Below are 22,891 nucleotides of genomic sequence, written 5' to 3'. Positions count from 1 at the left end.
CTCACTGAAGTGGAGCCTGAAAACCAATGTCAACTAACAGTTCATTGCAGTGCCCTCTGAAATAAACTGCAGAATGACCCTTAATTAATAAAGACCAAGGTCAGCTTATTCCCTTAATAGCTTCACCTTGTACTAGCACTCATTTGCCAAAAGCAGCTTAGTGTTAATGATAGATATATTTGTTACTAAGATATGCTACCTCATTGAGTACACCTGTTCAGCTGCTCAGCAATGCAGATATCGAATCAGCCAGTCGCATAACAGGAAGCCAATGTCATCAGCCACAAAGACAATGTGAAAAAGAACTGAAGGTCAAACAGAGAATTAGATTTGGGGGAAAAAGGTAGTTCACATGTATAGTTGTTAATGCCAGACTGATCGGTCTGAGTATTTTCCCCATACGACAATCTCTAGGTTTTACAGAGAATGGTCTGAACCAGAAAACATATCCAGTAAGCTGCAGTTCTCTCGGTGAAAATACCTCGATGATGCCAGAGGTCAGAGGACAAGGGTCTTATGGGTTTATGGCTGCCTTCAACAAGATAATGCACCATGTCAAAAAAGCTCAATCATCTCAACCTTTTTTGTTGAACATGACAATGAGTTCACTATACTCAAATGGCCACTACAGTTACCAGAATTCAATCCAACAGAGTACCTTCGGGTTGTGTTGGAATTTGGACATTTGCATCATGGATGTGCAGCCAACAAGTCTTTGTGATGCTATTATATCAATATGGACCAAAATCTGTGAGGGATGTTTCCAGGACCTTGTTGAATCTGTGCCATAAAGAATTAACCCTCTCAGGCTCAAATTAAACTTTTTGTTGCTAATGCACAACCATGTCCTGCAGTGGTACTTTCGAGTAAAAAAAACCTCATAAAATATGTATGTGGGGTAATCAGCTTGTTCGTTTTTAACTATTGCAAATCGGCAACGCCTGCCATGAGAGGGTTAAGGCATTTGGAAGGCCAAGCTGGTATTAGAAAGACGTATCTATCAAAGGGCATTTTTAAATGAGTGCATTTTGTATCCTTCAACAGATCTGAATCCCCACTACAATTCAAAGTAAAAGATAAAAAAATAAGTAGCTTGAATTTACAACTGCACAGAATCAGCTTATGAGTTAATTCACAGAATCAATATCCAACCGCTTAGTGGTTAGCAGACATCTGTTCTGAAGCATCAAGCTTTGATTTCTGAGACTAAACCAACAGCAGAGTTGATCTGATTGAGAAACTTAGGGACACTGTGACTTTTCAATTACAGGGTAGCCAGACTGTGAATCATATCTTGTTTTCTATTCTGAATTTCCCTCTAAATGAGATTATAATTCACAAAATTAGCATCATTTTGTATTAAATACTTTTTTTCTAAAGTTATAGCCTCAGTAGTTTAATGTTTAAAGTAAGCAATATAGTGTTTTTTGTATAGGATGTTGTGTAATTCAACTTCTGGCCCCTGCTAACCATTCAACAACATGCTGGTTTAAGGCACTTGTCTCATAACCATTTACATAGATTTGTAATGCAGCCTTTTTGTTTTTTAGCTACACTGCTCACATCCAGAGAGCAATTAATAATAACTTTAATTAACAATGTGCTTAACCAAAATTTCCTGACTCAAAGCTGACCTTTGACCATGTTGAGTATAATGCAAACAGATTGGAATCCAGTGAATCAGTGAAATGTGTATCATTTCATAATCACTGAGTCTTCAAATCTGATAATCATGTCGCACTGTTCTGCTGTCAGGGTGTTGTTTTAGACGCTACTCAGAGCACTTTGAATTTTAGACATGAGCATGAGAAACAGTTACTATCCCGGATCTCTACATAGAACTAAAAATGACGGTAATGGAGCAAACTGCACTACAGCAACACGCTGCAGACCCTGGCACAGGTGCCTAAAATATGACTGAGGATTGTAAAATTTGTAGGAATGTTAACAATTAAATGCCTACATTATGCAGCTTGCCATTCAAGCAAAGATCTTTCACTTGACATTAAATGTATGCAATGAAATGAAACAGACAGCTAATAATTTCAAATCAGCACTGCAGTGAACCTCATTAGACTAAATGCTTTTGGCAATTTCTGATACAAACAACACAGCAGTGAAGCAGCTTTGATTGATTTCAAAGTCAGCGCTCGCCTAATGATTATAATGGTGTTTTTTTAAAGCCCTATAAAAATTATTGTTACTCACTGCATGTGTGACTTACCTGAAACCAGGTGAAACTATGACACAGCTGCCCGACTTGAGCCAGATGCAGTAAGGGTCCCGTAAGGACAAACAGCTTCTGCATAATAGAAAGACAGACAGTTAATGATAGAAGGAAACATGAAGAACAGCATGCATGCAGACAGTGGATGTTAGTTGGGTAATGAGGCACTACCCAGCCACAAACCTAAAAAAGCCCCACATCCCTCAACTAACAAAGGGTAAAGAACTCCATGTGTAGGCTGGTTTGCACCACGTGGCTGAACATTTAATGTCTCATTAAGAAAAGAAAGATAAGTTGAATAAACACATTTAACATGAAATTGCAGCATCCTCATTTTCTTTAAGTGTGGCTAAAACATCATTTACCAAGCAGCACTAATTGACGAAATAGAAGCAGAGTTACTGAAACTGCAGCATAAATCTTTACATCTTTATTTAATTTGCATAAAAACAGGGGGGTCCGAGGCTCAAGAGCTGCACTACTTTACTTCTAAAATCTGGTGTTATACAAATAATGTATAACATTCAAATAGAGTATAGCTTCGACTTTATGGTGGAATAATTATTCATACAAATAATCACATGCCTGTTATTGCTTCCAATAATACTGCATTCTCTACAACAGAAATTAATGTTGATACGCATACAAAGAGACAGAATTTAGATGGCAATCAGATTAGTTTGTAATTAGAGGTTGGACTGTAGACTTGTTTTTATCTGGCTATAAAAACACAAATAGACATTAGGGGATAAAAGAATGGTTTTGTGACATTTTGCATGTCTCACAGGTTAAAAGTTACAACCAGCATCTGTTTGGTTTTGCATTATACATCAATTCTAAATCTAGCTAGGTTAAGTTGTTCATTAATAATTAGAGACATATGATGAATGTCAAGATTTTAGTGTAGTCACGCTGACGAGGCATGCAGACTGCTGCAACAGTAAGCTGATACTGTTTGCTTTAGTATAAAAACCTGGACCTGTTTACCTCTTTCTTATAGCAGTCAGCATTAACCTCACTTAGTCACAGTTCCTACAGTAAAAACTCCCTGCAGCATTGCAACATTCAGTACTTTTCTTCCATTTTGAGACCCACACATCAGTTTTGTTGATAAAACTCTAACACTGCATTCTGCACAAGTCTGTGGATGCAATTTTCCCTCTCTGTGTTGTATGAATCATGTGGCCTTCATACTTCCAGTATGTGTCTGCAAAACAACACTGGGTGTCAGTGAGCGAATGAACACAATTTTTCACAGGTGCAGAGCTTACTTTTTGCATGTGTGTGGTATTCACCCAGCAGCACCGACACAATGAGCATAAAGTACGCCCAAAAAGAATGACAAAAACAATAATGCTCTCCTGCTTTTCCCCATCTACAGTTACTTTAGAGATATTTTTAGCCTAATTCCAAAGAAAAGAAAAGAAAAACAAGTCAAGTAAACCTTCAAGGCAGACAAAAAAGCAAGTTCTAACAAAGATCCTGTGACCCGTTTTAAATATCTTTAAGTATTTACTGATGTCTCAACTGAACATGCAGGTGTGTGCAGCTGTGCCAACATATTACTGTGCCAGGTCAGGAAAACTGAAAGTCAAGACAGGACATATTCTCCCATTAGTACTTGTGCAATCTGCAGCTGCAAACTGGGTATAAATAAATACACGGGGCAAAGCATTACACAAACTTTCTTTCTTTCTGTCTTGATTGAAACGACAATAAAAACCTATCCCTAACCTTGAGATCATACGCATTAAGTGCAACACTTTACAAAGCAATACATGTAAAATGGAATGTAAAATGTAAAATAATAAGGAATGTAAAATAATACCCATCCTAAATTCAGTAACTATATTCCAATTGCTACAGCAACAATTTTCTTCAATTATCTGCATACTGGGTTGATGGAAAAACATGTACGATCACGTGGAATGGAAGATAAATAAATAATGCATGACTTTTTAAAGCTAAATCAAATGCACTGCAATAATGGTAATGTCAAGTGACAAAATAAAACATTTGTCTTTGTCTTTTAAAAGAGCCGATATTAGATTCTTTGAGCTGATGCCCTTATCAACAGGATGTCATGTGTCAGTGTCTTCCAGAACAGCAGTTAGTGTGCTGTGTGGATTAATTCAAACACCCAGACCTCCTAATGTGGACCTTTGAGGCTCTACAACAATATCCTATATCTTTACCTTTCCTGCAACATAAAACACCCTCGATCCACATGCTTTGTCAAGAAAACAAAACACTGAGACATACAGATATAAACCGCTCGCTTTAGGCATTTTCACAAACAATTGCCACGGTTCTTGTTCTTGGGAGGACAGTACAATAATACAAAAGCCCTGTTGTTAATGTAGGTTTAGGCAAGGTCATATACTTGGCTATTTCTGAGTGCTTACCTCAAAAGTAGACTTGTATTTGTGTCTTTAGGCATGATGTAAGCATGGTAAACCAACATCTTTTTCTTTACAGCTTGGAATATTTTTTATTCTGAAGGATAATTTATTTGCAATAACAGAATCATTCTTGGTTGGAGGGGCTTAGAATATGAAGTGGCTGGAGAAATCATCATTGTCAGATGTCTATCTAAACACGGTATACAAAAATGTAAAAATCCAGACACCATTGCATGTCTTCTTATGTTTCAATCCTCGTTTTGCTTGTGTTCAATGCAGGGCTACTGACACTTCAACATGCATGGGAAATGAAAAACAAAATGCCAAAATAAAAAAAACCCAAAACTGAAGTGTTTGTTTTTGTCCAGCATCACAAATTGAAGCCCTCTAGGTATCAAGAACCTGAAATTAGCCTCATCCCCGTGTGTGACTGCCAATATGTGACACTGTGTGCTGCATTAATACATTATTCATACAGTCGCCATAGGGTCTGTATTTATATACACATCTAACTGACTCTCTAACTCTCCTCTCACCGTCGTCATAGAGATTCATCTACACTTACAGGTCAGAAACAGCCATCAGCACTACAGCACAGTCAGTTCTCCAGCTCTGATTTCTAAAGATGTGCAGTGAAGTCATTTGTTCTTTGTCGTAAGTGCAGTTTCTCTAAAACAGACTTGTGTGTGTCCCGTGCCACTCTTTAAAACTTCAGACTTCTATCTGTCAAACTAAAGTGAACACAGTGGTGTGGAAGTCATGGTGTGTGTGTGTGTGTGTGTGTGTGTGTGTGTGTGTGTGTGCGCGCGCGGGCATCCATTAGCTGCCGAGGGCCTCCAAGGCTGAGCCTCATGACTTCCAGCTGTTATGCAGCCACAATTTTGAGAATAACAAAATACTGAGTGGAAAGGATTTCAGATATGATATGTCACTGGTGAACAACTATTTAAGGATTACATATATTTGCTTGATGGAAAACTAAAAGGTAATATTAACCATTCTGAATAGTTACTATGCTGCTTAACATTTGCACATGTGGTTTCATCACATGGACAACATGTCTGTGAAGGTTCTCAGTCATCCAGGTGATCGTAGTCTAAGGAGCTTGGAAAGGAAGCGTCTGGACTTCAAGTTTCTTGAAGACCTTTCACCTCTCATCCGAGAAGCTTCTTCAGTTCTAAGAGCAATTGGTGGAGAGTCCCAGATTTTAAGCCCTACGGGAGTGTCCCCAAGAGGCTCATGGACCTCTTTGACTTCTATTATCGAGGCGATATCGAGGATGCCAGTGTTCACATTTTGGACAGAGAAGACTGATGGTTTGAAAGAGGAGTGAAAGAAGCCATCTGTGTCCACTGTGAACGACCATCTTTGAACAGAGGCGATGGCTTACGACACCTGTCTGCCATCTATAATTGTGTGGATGCCCTCAATGGGCATCCACACTATTGAGTTCCTGTTTCTCTTTATTCTTTATTATTCCGGGTGTTTCCGTACACTTTTCGCCGTGGAACTACTCCCACAGTTTTCATCCGATTTTCGCCATTCAAACTTTAAAAAATTCTGCTCTTTCTGCTAATGCCGGCTATGACTTTTGGTGCTCATAACTTCTATACTTTTTGAGATATTGAATTTTTTTTTGCAATATTTTTTGCCCATTTCTGCCATATCATCAGTGGCCTCACTGATTTTCCTTGCCGGCTTGACCTGTGTTTTAGCTCAGTGAGATGAGCGTCCGTTCTCAGACTGGGTGGCCCGGGTTCAAATCCCGCTTATGGCAACATTTCTTTCAGTCAATACTTAAACTTTTTTAACTCTTTTCAACACAAATTTAAGCTTTTTCACCCCTTTTCAGCACAATTTTGAGTTTTTTCACCACTTATCCTCTTTTCAGCAGAATTCTTCTGATTGAACTCTTTTCAGCAAAATTTGGAGTTTTTTCTGCTGTTTTCAGCACAAATACCAGCTTTTTCAGCTGTTTTCAGCAAAAACCTCTTTTCAGCAGAATTCTGCTCATTCAACTCTTTTCAGCAAAATTTTCAGTTTTTTCTGCTGTTTTCAGAAAAAAACATTTTTCAGCAAAATTCTGCTGATTGAACTCTTTTCAGAAGAAATTTTGCTGATTGAACCCTTTTCAGCAAAATATTCAGAGTTTTCACCTCTTTTCTGCCCAAATTCTGCTTATTCACCTCTTCTGAAACATTTTCAGCCTTTCCACCTCTTATCAGCACAATTCTAAGCCTCTTCTGCTCATTTCAGCACAATTGTCAGTCTCTCCACCTCTTCTTTGTGAGAATTTCTGTGGCGCAGTGAGATGAGAACCTCCCTTGAGTACCAGAAGGGCCAGGTTCGAATCCCGCTCAGGGCAATATTTTTTTTGGTTTTTTTTTCAACTTTTTCAGCTTTTTTCAGCAGACATCCTCAGCATAAAGGCATCCACACAGCATTTTCGCAGGAAATGCAATTTTTTTCTAGTCCAGTTTTGAGATCCCTGCTCAGACGCCTTAACCACTCCCACACACCTACTCATATCCTGGGCCTTTTGACCTCAGGAAATCACATGATAGGGTGGGGCTAGACTTCACAGTGGGTTCACCCAAAACCCTGGGTGAAGGGGACACACACCCGTTTTCACACCTTCACTCGTGTGATTAGTTAGAGGATCAACAGGGGGTCCATGGCCCTCTTGGGGGACACCCCATAGGACTTAAAATCTGGGACTCTCCAGCAGTTGCTCTTAGAACTGAAGAAGCTTCTCGGATGAGAGGTGAAACATCTTCAAGGAAAACAAAAGAAGTCCAGGCGCTTTCCTTTCAAAGCTCCTTTTACCACATATACAACACTTTCTTCAGATTACCTGTAAGAAAAAAAAAAAAAAATAGGGCCCTGTATTGTTAACATATCCATTACAGTTCAACTTTGACCTTTTGTGCTGACTGCGACACAGCTTTAGAAACCACTATATTTCAAGTCAAATGAACTTCTTAACCAAAATGAACATTAGCTCCAGACCAAATGTACATATTATATATTTATGCTGAAGTGAAAATACTCACGTGTCTCTTACCCATAAGAAGTGCAAAAAGGATAATTTATTACAGGAGACTGCTTACTGCCTCACACTGGCAGTCATAGCTATAGTTCAACAACGACTATCATTATTCTCTAACCTTATACAAGAAAAAAAATGAGGTTCTGAAATAAGAATGGGCTTATAAGTGTTATTCTGCTGAGCAATTACAGTGTGTTTTGTTATTTAATGTGCGAGACTTGTTTGGGGGATTAGACTGTCTGATTTAAAGCCTTTCTATTAACCTGACTGCTCATGCGTCTGGCACCTTTCGGATGTTATTATAGACTTGCAATCTTCCCGGATATCAGCAATAACTTTGATACAATACAAGATCATCATAGGTTACAGAAAATATAGCCAATGCTATAAAAATACAAGCCAAGTTTTAACAACCTGGAATTACCCTTTGAGGCATTACATCTTCAGTTAATTAACAGTACCCTGTATGTGACAGCATCAATTGATATACATTTATTTAAGAGCAGTCCTGAATAACAATATGAGCAAGTTGAACCAGTTCATATTAAAAAATAAATAAATAAAAAAAATAGTCAAGCGAGCTGAAAATCCTTGGATCTAAAGACTTTGAGGGTTTGGGGCCTCCTCTGCCCCTTTATTACACTGTTTTATTAAAATTCCCATTTCATCCAGTTCTCTGCTGCTCTTCAAAACAGAGCGTTTTCTGAAACCTAATATTGGCAGCAGGGCCTCGAGTGAGAGTACTGGTTTTAGTGAGCGAGAGAGAGAAACAAGCCAAGAGTGAGAGAAAATGGAAGCAGACACGAGAGAGATGGAGTAAATCTCATCTAGAGGGAGATTGTTTCAGCGGTGTGGTAAAGGAGGATATTGTGGCTGAAATCTGACCTCCTGGACAGTGGTGATGCTGCTTATGGGGGACGCTAATCCCAGGATGAGGTGTGCTGTAGCTGTAAGTCTCTAAAAAGGATCTGTGGATGCAGCAAGGCCACGAGCTCAAGTAAGACAGGCCCTATCCATTTTCTTTCTGCTCCTTCTTTTCCTTTTTCTCTCCCTTACAACATCAGGAAAAGAAAGCAGTGACCAACATTACTGGCTCTCAGCCAATCAGCTGGATGCAATTTATGACTAAATGATGTTGAGAGCTTCTCCAGGCCTTTGCAATGAGGGGTTTGCATGCTATGGGGGTATATGCATTCCCTGGGGTAGCTGAGGAGAAATCCTTCCTCTGGGTTGAAGGGGCTGAGAACAGGGGGGAGTTATAAGGGGCCAACATTCCTCACAGCACCAAAAATAGACCTTGAAGCTGAGGAGCAACTACATTAGCTGAGGCTATAATGTAGTTTGGCAAAGCAGGATACTTGAAGCTGTTGCTGTGCTCTGCTTATAAGTGTGTTCCTTCACAAAAGCTTTTACTTTGGCCTGTTTAATAAATTACAGAATACAACGGGCTGTGTTTGAGCAACGTGAACTTGGAGTAAACCCCTGAAAAATTACAAAGAAAAGTTTTTTAATATAAGCCAAGTTGGAAAACTTAGAAACGGATAAAAGCAAAACTGACTGAATGCAATGGGACCGGGGCAGATAAACGACAACCTGAAGCATGCAGCATAAACATTCAGTGAAGCTTCTGTTCAAACACAGAGATGAAAATCGCAGCAGATAAAAACAGCAGATCTGTGCGGACCAATGATGTAACCACACCTTTCCTAAAAGTAATACATGAAAGTAACATAGGTGAAATACTTACCATCATGTGTTTTACATTCTTTTTCGCCATTCTGCGGTAACCTAATACTCTGATAATAACTTCATGTAAAAGCAGTCTCTAAAGTTCAGGTGGAGGGCTTAAAGCTTTTCCCTGCTGTTCTCCTAAAGTGGTTGATTTCTTGGCCGTAAACGCAATCAGCCTTTTAAACATCGGCTACACACGTGTAAGAAAGGGAACAAAATGATGAAAGGGTATACGTAATTTTGTACCGGTGAACGTTTGACATCTGAAACATCAAACGCTAAAGCAAAAGTTATGCTCTCTCAATACAGGGAAAATCAAGAAAGGAGCACCATTTGTTCCCTCAAAACAATGTCGAAGCAAGTGGAGAAATCTTATTACTGACTTTCCACATGCACACACACTTTTATAATGCATGCAAATGTGTTTTCTGATTTCTGTGGATAATCTAGTTTCTTGCCAGCGTACAGTATAAACGCACTCCAAAATCTAAAACAAACAAAAACAGCTGCAAAAAATATCTTTAATAGGACTACATTTGGGGCTCGTATGCTTGCATTTCGAATTCGAATTTGCCAGTTAACATTTGTGCATGCTTTCGCACATGCAAATGCTCCTTATTACAGCTGTATAAACAATGGACCACGTATACTCAAACATGAAGATCAGACAGCAATCTGACGACTTGAGCTTATGAAAACGTCCAACCTTTCAACACAGAATTTCCAATGTAGAAGGCATACGAAATTGCTAATGGGTTCAATAACCTTTCATTTTTTTCCTATGGTCACTTACCTGCCAACACCACAAATAACTTAATAGTACTTATTTGAAAAAGTGGTCCAATTCTAAGAATTGGGGAAATAATAGTCCAACATCTGCTTTATGGTACAGTACTCTATTCAAAAGCCTATAAAAGCATTGTGAGTGGATGCATTTGCTAAAGGGAAACTGATCTTACTTTACTTGATTTACCTGGATCAGTTAGTGTCATTTTCTTTGTGGCACAAAACGAGAAAACAAAAAACCCATGCATGGTTTCTGAGGTACTGCACAGTTTTGGGACCTTTCACTTAAACAAAATATACTGATCAGTATCAAAAATTTTATACAGAATATGCATAATATTCTGTCCAAACTCTGGTGGCGATAATGCTTTACTGTATAGTTGACTCACTTCTTGCAGTGGCTGTACTCAGAGCAGCGGCTCAGCGGCACACGGATCACGCAGCTTGAGAACGCCACAAACAACGCATGATGATCCCGGTCCAACTCAAGCCCCAGGACCCTCCTATCCTCCCCCTGCACATTGCACCTGGGAACACGGAAAAACACCAACTGTCACAATCAGGCATTTTGTATTTCGTTTCATTTTTTTAAATCAGCGCTGTACACGGCTGGTTCAGTCTGAAAATTATACAGAAAGCCGACTGTGAATCAAACTCCATGCAGATAGATTTTTCAAGCTGTGCAGCAAGAAAACAAAAGAATACATGGGGGGGGGGGGAAGCATCCCCTCCAGCTGTACAGGGTGATGCAAAGTGTTACAATAGACCAAAGAGTGGGTGGGCAGGACAGATCAAGGCAGAACAAGGAGAGGAGGAGAACAAGCAACAGAGAAGGAAAAGAACAGAGATGTGCTAAGTAAAGTACAGAGAAAGCAAAAGAAATGGAAAGAGAGAGCAATAAACCAAAGAGACAATTACAAGAACACGCATCGTTTAATACAGAAGCAACATGACACATAATAGACTTTGTCTCACTTGTTAGGGTTATAGACATCAAGGTCCTCCAGGAGCTGGGTGCTGAAAGATGCGTTGGCTCCCTCAGTGCTGGCCAGGATCTTCAGCACATGGCCATTATCTGACCCGAGGAAGACTACCGTGTAGTTCTTATATGGCCCTGCAGATGTATCCACTGCAATCTGAGTCAACTTGAACCTGCATTAAAAAAACAAGACAACAAGACAAAGCGACTTACATCTACACTGAAGATCATCTAAATTTAAGCTGTCATGTCACTTGCTTGCATAAATTTGTGGGCGTCAACAACACCAAATGCTCTGGTTAGCATCTCATTATTGCTTCTTTGTTTTATGAAAGTAGAGTTTCAGTGGTAAACAAAACAAACAGTGGGTGAGTACTAAGCTCATTGTATAAAGCATCAGTATAAAATCAGTCACTTCATCTACCAACCCACCATCCCCTTCCTTCATCGCCTACATCTTTTAAAGCCTTCATCCTATCAATTCATCTATCCATCTATCCGCCCACCCAGAGCCATTCAATCGATCCATTCTTTGTGTTGTTGAGCCACTTTTCTATGCAGTCTTGCACAGAGGCCCGGTTTTCTATTTTCTGGTTGTATTTGTGTGAAAGTCCAGCAACACACCGCTTTATTTGGAGTGCCACCCTGCTTCATATTCATCCAGCTTCTCGCAGTTACACCTGGGAGGTGCCCAGTATCACCACAGCTGTCTACTGTTGGCTCCACTGGAGCAGGTGAGGATTAAAAGCTGTGCTGAAGGGCACCTTGAGTCCAGTGGTGGCTGAGAGGTGGATAGGCTTAACTCATTCATTTTCTCTGCTGTATTTCCATTCTCTGGCCCGGGGATTTAAACAAACAAACTTCCTCTAATAATTTCTTTGGCATTGCAGTGCTTCTAGATTCTTATAAAAAGGACACCCGCAGCAACTTCTGTGCCCTCACTTCTCCCTCAGTGCCTCCCAGATGGTCCCACAGAGGCTGGTGTGTTTACCCACATGAACTTGACGGGCACTGATGAGGCCAATCACCGTGGTGTCATCTGCAAACTTAATGATGGTGTTGGAACCATCGGCAGGTCTGCAGTCATGGGTGAAGAGGGAGTAGAGGAAAGGGCTCATCACACAGCCTTGTGGTACACCGGTGTTCATCGTGATTGTAGATGAACAGTGGTTATCCAGGACATGTTGGGGGCGGTTGGTCAGGAAGTCCAGTAACCATTTGCAGATGAGGGAACTGATGCCCAGGTCTGTCAGTTTCCTGATGAGTTGTGAGGGTGGATTGTATTGAACGCTGAACTGAAGTCTATAAACAGCATTCTGGCGTAGGTGTTGTTGTTGTCCAGGTGTGAGAGGACAGAGTGCAGTGCGATGGAGACTGCATCCTCTGTACTCCTGTTCTGGCGGTATGCGAATTGGTGGGGGTCCAGGGTGGGGGGGAGACAGGATTTGAAGTGTGGCACGAGCAAAATGAGATGTTATCATGGTAGAATAAAAGATCCCTGAGGACTGGTCTGGAGGAAGGTTGGGGAAGTGTGTTTGCATGCACATGTGAGGGGGTGTGCGTGCGTGAGTCACACCCCCTCCTTTTGTGCACAAGGAAAATTGAGAGTGTGGGTCGAGTGTCAGCGCCAAGGCTGAAGTCGAGTGGCACTATTGGCAGTCACTCCTCTCCACTTCACCTGCCACAGGTGGCTCTTTCATCTTCCCAGCCCATAGCCTGGTTCTTATCTCACCTGGTAATCATGAATATAGACGTCTCAGTCGAGCTGTTGATTCTAATGGGTAGAAAAAAGAAAAACAACCCAGTGCCGATTTAATAAGCTTGAATCTTGTGATGGTCCATAGGTTTTGCACTGAACGTATCCATTTTGTTAGGTAATGTCACAAATTGAATGAATCGAAGCGTCACCTAAGAAAACAGCACAGAACAACAACAAAAACAATAAAACTGAACATGTTTATGCTAGAAAGATTACCATAAAGAAAGTATGTTTGTAAAAACCATAATTCGTTTCCCTATAATTATAATACACTTGGAGGTATTCATAACACTTTCTGGTGGTAAGTGTTGTCAGGAGGTCCAGCAGGTCAGCTACTAAATCAGAAGGTTGGTGGTTCAATGGTCCAGCAACACACCGCTTTATTTGGAGTGCCACCCTGCTTCATATTCATCCAGCTTCTCGCAGTTACACCTGGGAGGTGCCCAGTATCACCACAGCTGTCTACTGTTGGCTCCACTGGAGCAGGTGAGGATTAAAAGCTGTGCTGAAGGGCACCTTGAGTCCAGTGGTGGCTGAGAGGTGGATAGGCTTAACTCATTCATTTTCTCTGCTGTATTTCCATTCTCTGGCCCGGGGATTTAAACAAACAAACTTCCTCTAATAATTTCTTTGGCATTGCAGTGCTTCTAGATTCTTATAAAAAGGACACCCGCAGCAACTTCTGTGCCCTCACTTCTCCCTCAGTGCCTCCCAGATGGTCCCACAGAGGCTGGTGTGTTTACCCACATGAACTTGACGGGCACGTCCCCGCAATGACTCGGCAATAGCGCGTGATGCGTTTCTGGTTAGATTTCATTTATCTAGCATCACTCTGGGGATAGGCGAAGCAGATGTGATGTTTTTGGCGCCAGATGTGAAGCGGTGCATGTTTCCCCAGTGTGGAGCCACTGCAGTGTCTGGCTGGCTGTCAGCCTGGCTCTGCTTCAGCAGGCGTGGACAAGGCTCCTGTATACTATGAGACTGTGCCTGCGGTTGTAAGTTGAATCGGTGATATGTATCCGCTGTGAGTACATACATGTCTGAGGTTTGTGAGCTACTGCGTGAAACACTTGTGACACTTTTCACCAATTTAACATTCACGGCAACGTCATCTGGTATGAGTGGATTCTCAAATATCACAACACACACACACACACACACACACACACACACACACACACCAACGACGTCCTCCCTTTGACAGGTGGGCTGTGGAGCTAGGCCAGCCCTACAGACAAGTCCTCTCCTTGTGCCCCCTTCATGTTTGATGTAAATCCAGTGTTGAAAAAAATTCAATGTGCTTTAATGGCAAGCAAGGTAGTGTGTTCCACTTGAGGTCACTCATCAATACCAATCACGGTTGCAAGAAAAACACTGCTGGTACATGATGCTGTGAAGGCAAACAGCCACTAAAGTACCAAAGAAATAATCCTGGCATTTTCTCCTAAAGGTCTGTTTTATAACTGCAGCCACGTTCTGAACAGCAACACTCACGGTAATGATTTTAAATGTGATCTAATGACAACGTTCACCAAAAAATACGTGACCATTTGAGAGGTCTTGAGGAATAACTTTGCATTTGTTTTCCAGGTGTTGATGCACTAAGTACAGGAAATGAAACCAAAGAGCTTATGTAAGTCCTCCTTTAAATGTCACCAGTTTTTATTGTTTAAATAATTATAGCAGGCATTTCTTTGTAATTCTCAGCTGTCTGATAGACCTGCAACGCTAAACCTATTGTCTGTTTTAACCGAGGTAGAGTAGCACCTTGGACAACTCGCCCGTCTGTTAAAGCACACATTAACATAAACACACAACCACTCTCTCACATCTACATCTATGGTAATTTAGAGCCACCAGTTAACATAACATACATGTTTTTAGTCTGTAGGAGAATGTAATTCTTAACTCAACACTTCACAAGTTTGTGCAGATGCTAGCAGGTGCCAACTGCCTTTTGTTAGTGAATTCCAAGTACATATACTGCCATCAGAAAGTGACTGAAAGTAATTTAACAAAAATATTTTTCATAATACTTTCCATCTGTTCTCTTATTGAAACAAATCTTTTACCTGCTGGTGGTGCGGGTGAAAAAGGGTCGGTCGTTGACGGAGGGGACGGACTCGTCCATGAGCGGATAAGACTTGATGAAAGTCAGAGTTTCGTCAGGGAAATTGGTGGATGACTTGTAGGCGGCGGCTGATCCCTCGCCAGCACAGCAGCCTGGCCTGCACGACAACAGCAGAGCGAGAGAGAGAGAGAGAGAGAAAAAAAAAAAGCATTAGACATAAATCTGGTTCCACAGGCAGATGTAAAAACACTGGCAGCTGTTTGTTTTTGGGAGGAGCAGGAGGAAAAAAAACAGGTGCCTTGTGTGGCTGCCTTTTTTTAAGAGATGTCTGTGCAGAACAATAACAGCAACAGCTGCAAAAGCTCTGTTGTCAAAAGCAGAAAAAAATGTTCTAGGAAAGTGACAGTTTCTATTTAAAGATGAGTCTCTCACCTTGGTTTTGGGACTTGCTCCTCTGGAACAGGTGTCCAGGCTGACTCACTATTCTTCTGCTCTTTAAATTTACCACTGAAGGCCTTCTCTATGTCATCCATGTAGAAAGCACAGACTGCTGAGCCAGTGATGCTGTTAAAAGGACCCCAAAAGAAGACTTTACAAAGAGCAAGACAAAAGTCTGGAATTCACCAACTAAAGACAAGAATTCAGCCCACTGACTTCCTGTCACAAGTGGCCAGAAATATGATTTTTGATTGCTCTGTCTGTGCTCGTCTTTACTACTACTAGTATATGTCAAATATTCTTACCTCTTTCTAACCCTCTACAGTGTAGATACGATACAAGGAAAAAAAACAGAACAGTCTCCATATTGCAGAAGTTAAAAATGCATCCATCCAGAATTACATACTAATAGCTTGTACTGTATGTTTTCATGGAAAGCAGTGAATGACTTTGATCCTCCCAGCTGCTTTGACATATGAACTCCAGACAATCATGAAAATCACGTTGTGATATTATCAGATGTTGCTCTTTCTCGCAAAAACAAAAGTTTTCTCTGTCAGAGAATAGTGAGGCTCCAGCAGAGCGCAGGGGGCAGAACATATAACTGATCTATTCTCAATTAGAAAAAGCTGGCTGCTTAAACTCAGTTTAATACCCGATCAGACTGATTTGAACATTTGTGTCTGCCACAAACAACTCTGCAGGGTGATGTCTGTAAGAGTTTAGACCTGCAGAGCATGATAGGAACTGCTTCCTGTTTGTCAATGACATTCACTGAAAGCCAAAAAGTGCATCAGAATAGTGTAAATTGCTATTTTGGCTCAGCGACGTTTCAGAAGACGCAGAAAAGTGAAAAAAAATATTACTAGTGATAGCATTTGAGATACCGCTCATGTAGTACCTTACAAGTAAGTTACATCGCAGAAAACAAACATTTTCTGGATTAACTTTAGCGAAGATGTTTTTGTTTATCGAATTCTGTAACATTTCATTGTTAACAGGTCAAATTTGCAGATCACATAAAAGAGGATTAAACAAACGTGACTAGAGAGAAATTATCACACTAACTACTAACTAACTATAACATGGACATTTCAATTTCATCTTTACCTTGAAAAAAACATGAAAAAATGCCAACCTATTTGCCTGTGTGGTGAAGACTCCGAGCACAGTCGGCCGGTGGTTAATCTGCAGTACATTGGTGAGAGACTGGAGAACATCAAAGTAGAAAAAAGAATCACCAGGAACAGAACAGTTCAGCCGAGCTTTAAGAAATGATGTCCAGTAACGTTCCAGCACCCTCGGGGAGCCCCCATTGTCGTTCTTACAAACACGTGCAACCCTTGAGAAAACCACCTGAGGGGACAGGAGTGGAAATCATTTATAATCACCACACTCAGACGCAGCCGACACGGAATACTGAACAGCAGTCAGGAATGTGCTCTGCATGTTGACTTCGAGCAGAAATGACAACAAGCTTAAACAACACACAACACAAATTTGTGTAGTGTCTGCTCCGAAATGAGTACCTCACCTTGCCAAGAGTGGTGTACTCCACTGCGATCTCGCTGAAGAAGAAGTACACGTAGTTCCCATACTCAATGGCATGGAGGAAATGGGGCTCTGTAGAGGACAAGGAAAAAAATGGTAATGATGACTTATTTCCAGTATGACAGGCTGGACGTGGAGCTGGTAAACACAGATGTTCAATTTGGTTTATAAATCGTAGATAAATGTGAAATGCCTGAGCTCTAAAATGGAAAATCCAAATTTTAGCAGAGAAAAATGTCCTTCCAATTCTTCCAATAACAGATCCTTATTCGGGTGAAATAGCAGAGATAGTCCTGCATCAGTAGTGAAATAAAGATAACTTAAAACATTCTGCAACAGCACTTTCTACAACTCTGAATACATTTCTATCTTGTCACAAGCAATTGCTTTACTGAAACGACCCCACTCGCTCAGCGCTGTTAACGAGGATAAAAAAAATAATCTATTGCACATAAAGATAATATAGCTAAAACAATTAACGCCAAATTAATTGCCAATTATTGTGATGATAACAATCAAACATTCTTATTACTGGAAGGTTGATTCGGCTCCGTTTTCCTCCCAGATGAGGAAAAGCGATTGTTTCTTTCCTCCCTTTTGAAATCAGATGAAATTAAATGCATAAAGAAAGTGACACATAACAAGTCAAGATACTCTAGCCATCTTTTTCACTTCACTGGATGAGGCTACTCACATCTGCAATGAAGTGAAAAATACCCTCATTAAGTGACAAAATATTTGTTGGTATCAGTGCCAATAAAAACTAAAGGGGAGATTTTGACAAATGAAACTGATGTTTATTAATTATTTGTAACGGCTCGAAAGTGTGGAAAAACATAAACCTGGACACGAAGAAAGTTACTTCCAAAATAAAGGTTCAATTTAAAGGTCAGTGCTACCTGCAGATGTCAACCATGTAAATGTTTGTACAAGATTTGATAAGCCCTGCATTAGACCTCAAAGCTTGGTGAATTTTAGTAGTTTACACATTTAGGATGTCATCTGAAATGAAACAAGGTCTCAGATCCCACACCATATCAGAAAATCTTCCATTTCCTTAACCTACCACCAACCGCATTACAGAGCCACAGCTGCATTTGATATGCTATTACATTACACCTTATTGCATTGGCTTCTCACCTCGCAGCCATTTGGAGTCATACTTCACTGTACGCAGCACGGGGCTGCTTTCACCCAAACTTCTGTAAATAACTGCGTCACTTGCCAAGAAGTCAGTCATGGTGGCAGAGTAGAAATCACCACCTGAGAAAAAGGAAAAAAGTTATTGAGAACTACAGTCAAGGATCACAATTCCCACTAACCCACTTCTCTTAAGTGTCTATTTTGGTCACAGGTGACTTTTATTCCTCTTTAAAAGGAGGCTAAGGAAAGCAGTTGTAGGAGACTATGCGAGCTTTAATAACAGCCTGTGTGAACTTTGCATAAATGTCAGTGGAAACCTGGCAGGGTTGAGTGTACGTTTGGCTCTCTCTTCCCTGAACTTGATCCTGATGTGTTCACAATGTATCAACTTGCTTCACTGCTATGTTCATAAAGCAGTAAATCTAACCACAAACCGGGATCTGTGAAGAGGAAACTTCAGATTATACCATCTGATGATTTATGCCAAGATACTCAATTATATCGACATTTCAGGCTTTTAGCTCAGACTCTTACTGAGACACACTTGTAATGAGGCACTAATTGAAGTTAACATGCAGTTTAGCAGATTATATATTATTATCTTAGTATCCAATTACCACGTCAGAGAGACAGAACGCCAAGTGCAGTTACACGTTTAAGCCTATTGATTAGAAATGGTCCTTTATATGTAACAGCTACCCACTTTTAGCAAACCATCCTCTTCTGTTTCTGAAAGATGAACGTCATTTTCCTATTGTTCCACCCCCTTCTAATACATTTATAACATATTTTCACAAGGTTAATATAAAAAACAAAACAGGCAAAATATATGTGACTTCTTCTGAATATAGTCCACCACAAACATCGTTTTACCCGACTTCAAGTTCATTTAATAAACGCTAGTTTGATTAAAAAGAAAAAAACATTACTCCAAGCCTGACCTATATAATAAAAATGTCACAGCACAGATCATCAGCAGTGAGAAACCTGAACCTGTGAGATTTCAAGTTTGAACATCATCTGGGTCACTACTTACCTGCGAAAAGGCCGACATTGGACTGGCGGGACTCGAAGGGACATCGAGCCTGTCCCACCACCTCCTCCCCTTCCTGCTCCAGTGTCGACATCTAGGACAGAAATGAAGCAGCTTTACAAGGATGTATACAAAGCTTCAAAGCTAACCCAACAGAAGAATGGGCTATAAAACACAGAGTGACAGTTGTAAACAAGAAAACAACACCGCTGTTTACACTTATAAACCCACGAGGTTGTTTCTGCCCTGACAGAAAAAAAAAAAAAAAAAAAAAAAATCAATCAGCCTCAAACACCAAAAGTCTTTAATGCAGTGAGAATTGCAGTTGGACGCAAAGGAGGTGTATCAAATCACTGTGTAATAATGAAAGGCAACACATGCATCATAAAGATTAGTTTTATTTGGTGTATTGTATACAGGTCATTTCCATAAAAGATGTGTGAAAGCAGAGAGGCCAGTTTATCTCTCAGGCACAGATATTAAAGCTGCTATTTTTCCAGCCCCTGCTGTTAACAAGGTTGCGAGCCTCAAACACAACAACAAGAGAAACCCAGCAGAGCGACTTCACCGCCCTCTGTGTCAACAAGGTGACTGACACACATACACCGCGTTAACAGTGCATAAACACGTTGGCCTGGATTTTTCAGGCTTGTTCGACACACAGCTCTGTGTGATTGCTGTTCTATTGTTGTTCTGCAAGATGATTGTCAAACTCGGTCCTTTCTACAAAACTAAATAGAGAGATCATGAATGTGGAGTAGACATGATAACCTAACAGTTACACAACTATAACAAGAGCAATACAAGACATATGCTCTGCATTTAGGAGAAATATATTGCATTTTTTAAAAGGGAAGAACTTTTATCTAAACCTATATTTGCACGTTACAATATTCAGAATATTTAAAAAAAAAAACAATGCTCTTTCAGGCAGCCTGGACTGTGAATGTCTTTTACAGTTTTCATGTTTTTCTCTATTGATAGGAATTACCCATTTCATGACAGCACCCACCTCCCTGTGTGCAAATGCTTCACCAAAACAAGTTTCAATGCGTCCCGAGCTAAGTGTTCCCCACGAGAGATTGTTTTTAAAAAATACAAGCCAGTGTGTTTTTCTCCTGCACTTAAATGGTAAACCACTTTCCCCAGCAGATGCTGTTTTCCAAGAGACATGACAAGACCACTTCACGTTCACACTGTCAGGTATGGATATGTGTCACGGCTGGCGGAGGGAGCCGTGTGGTGTGGAGGAAAAGGAGGACCCAAGATGCAGCAAACTGATGATACGAGTGATGTTTTATTTACAAAGGTGGTGGTGACAAAAACAGGCAACGAGGTATGAGTACTTTACAAACGGAAACCTAAACTGGGAGAAACTAAGTGACAAACCTGAGACCATACAAAAGGGGTGCGGGGCAGAGAGACGCAGAGACAGGAACACCATAGAACGCAGAGGTAGACGGATGAATGCAGACGAGCCGACAACAGGCAGGAGAACACACAGGGCTTAAATACACACCAGTAATCAGGGGATGAGGGACAGGAGGGCAACACAGCTGGGAGAAATCAGAACTGACGGGACAGGGGAAATGTAAACTGAACACTCACATCAGACAGAGACCTTCACAATAAAACAGGAAACTCAGACACGGGGAACCAAACAAGACACAGATCTAAACAGACAGCTTCACAAACAGATGGGGTGACACCATAGACAGACAGATACAGACGCAGACTCAGAGGCAGACCGAATATAACACAGAACTAAAACAATCATCATCATCATCTGGAAAATGATAACAAACTAAAAGCGCTGGGTCACCGACCCAGGACCATGACAGTACCCCCCCCCGCAAGGGCTGGCCCCAGACAGCCCAAAACAAAAACAGACGACCAACCCAGGGCGGGCGGCGGGGGACCAGGACGGAGGGACCAACACCAAACAAAAAAAACTCCAGTGACCCAAAAGAATTGACCAAAACACAACACACACTGGAGTCCCCGAACAGGGTCCCAAAATATAGTTCAGGAGGCCGGCCCGGAGGCTGACAACTCAGGAGCCTAGAATAGTTCATCTCCGGGGGCCGACCATGCGGAAGGCAGTGGCGGCGACGGGGAAACCGTTCAGGCGGCCGACCGTGCGGACGGCAACGACGGGGAAACAGTTCAGGCGGCCGACCGTGCGGACGGCAACGACGGGGAAACAGTTCAGGCGGCCGACCGTGCGGACGGCAACGGCGGCGACGGGGAAACAGTTCAGGGGGCCGACCGTGCGGACGGCAACGGCGGCGCGTAGGAGGTCGTCCACGCAGCAGGCGGGGGTGGCAACAGAAGTCCGGAGGGCGGCCACGGTGGTGATGATGCCCAACAAGCGGCCTGGCAGACGACCGACGATGTGAAGGTGGTAGTAGGGGACCCGAAGGCTGCGTGGCCCCTGCAGCCCCAGGCGAAGCGGAGGCTGGTCCAGGCGAGGCTGATGAGGATGCTGAAGCAGATGCTGGACCAGGCGATGCTGAAGCCGGACCAGGCGAGGCTGATGCTGAAGCAGATGCTGGACCAGGCGATGCTGAAGCCGGACCAGGCGAGGCTGATGCTGAAGCGGAGGCCGGACCAGGCGAGACTGATGCTGAAGCGGAGGCCGGACCAGGCGAGACTGATGCTGAAGCGGAGGCCGGACCAGGCGAGACTGATGCTGAAGCGGAGGCCGGACCAGGCGAGGATGACGGCAGCGGGACGGCTGCAAAACCTGACGGCAGCGATGCTGCAGGAGGTGATGTGGAGATGTGCTGGCTGGGTCCTCCAGGACCGTCAGCTAACGAGGCGTGGTGCTGGGTGGGCTCCTCGGGCCCTCCAGCAGACGGCACTTGAGGCTGGCTGGGTTCTCCAGAACCCCCAGCAGAAGACACTTGAGGCTGGCTGGGTTCTCCAGAATCCCCAGCAGAAGACACTTGAGGCTGGACGGGCTCCTCGGGCCCCCCGGCTGACGAGGAAGCGGAAGGAGGCTGGACGGGCTCCTCGGGCCCTCCGGCTGACGAGGAAGCGGAAGGAGGCTGGACGGGCTCCTCGGGCCCTCCGGCTGACGAGGCGGGAGGCTGGACGGGCTCTTCGGGCCCTCCGGCTGACGAGGCGGGAGGCTGGACGGGCTCTTCGGGCCCTCCAGCGAGAACAGTCTCAGGACCAGTGGGCACAGGGGCCCCTGGAACACACGGGACAAAACCAGAAGGCACACGGGCCTCTGGCAAACACATGGCAGACTGCAGCTGCACAGAGCATTGAGTCTGCTCAGGCAGCAACGGCCGGGTGCGGTCCTCAGCTGGCTTCTTAACCGCCAGGGGTCCAGAGTCTGCTGGGGGCTGAAACCCAGCCTCTGGGGAAGCCCTGGAGTGTATCTCAGTCTCAGAACTGGCCAGCTTTTGAGGACTGATAACAATATTGTTTGGTTTGTCTCTCTGATTAGGATTCAAGGTTGTGGAACAGTTCTGTAAGGGTTGGATAGACATAGCTTGCTGTACCGGAGGTGTAGGGGAAAATGATGGTTGTGAAGTTGGAAACTGAGCTGACGATAAGGCTGATGATTCCTCTACCAACTGAGCTATTGACTGGGCTAAGGATTGAAATAAGGTTTGTAGTAAGTCAGGCTGTGGATGTGACTGTGCTATGGGAAGCGAGGCTGAATGTGATGGAGGTGGCGACTGAGCGGCTAACTGAGCTAGTGGCTGCTG

The 22,891-nt window shown here is 42.5% G+C and overlaps 1 protein-coding gene across 10 annotated transcripts in view; it reads right to left on the bottom strand.

Moving 5' to 3' along the window:
* The window catches only part of sema6cb (semaphorin 6Cb), a 154,707-nt gene that overhangs the window by 31,735 nt on the left and 100,081 nt on the right, over positions 1–22,891 (bottom strand). For 8 of the 10 annotated variants that reach the window (XM_085423696.1, XM_085423705.1, XM_085423706.1 and 5 more), the window contains 10 exons: positions 19,173–19,263; positions 18,134–18,256; positions 16,977–17,065; positions 16,581–16,798; positions 15,437–15,568; positions 15,006–15,161; positions 12,907–12,948; positions 11,171–11,347; positions 10,585–10,722; positions 2,225–2,302 (listed from right to left, as the gene is read on the bottom strand). In XM_085423696.1, the coding sequence (XP_085279822.1) occupies positions 2,225–2,302; positions 10,585–10,722; positions 11,171–11,347; positions 12,907–12,948; positions 15,006–15,161; positions 15,437–15,568; positions 16,581–16,798; positions 16,977–17,065; positions 18,134–18,256; positions 19,173–19,263 (1,244 nt within the window). The remainder of the gene's footprint in view (positions 1–2,224; positions 2,303–10,584; positions 10,723–11,170; positions 11,348–12,906; positions 12,949–15,005; positions 15,162–15,436; positions 15,569–16,580; positions 16,799–16,976; positions 17,066–18,133; positions 18,257–19,172; positions 19,264–22,891) is intronic. The other 2 variants (XM_085423704.1, XM_085423707.1) reach the window with 1 other exon arrangement.

Source organism: Rhamphochromis longiceps, linkage group LG11 (genome assembly GCF_057381845.1).
Source record: "Rhamphochromis longiceps isolate RC_006_pf linkage group LG11, R_longiceps_female_GT1.1, whole genome shotgun sequence".
In the NCBI taxonomy this organism is placed as follows: Eukaryota; Metazoa; Chordata; class Actinopteri; order Cichliformes; family Cichlidae; genus Rhamphochromis; species Rhamphochromis longiceps.
This window is presented reverse-complemented; position numbering and strand designations above follow the sequence as displayed.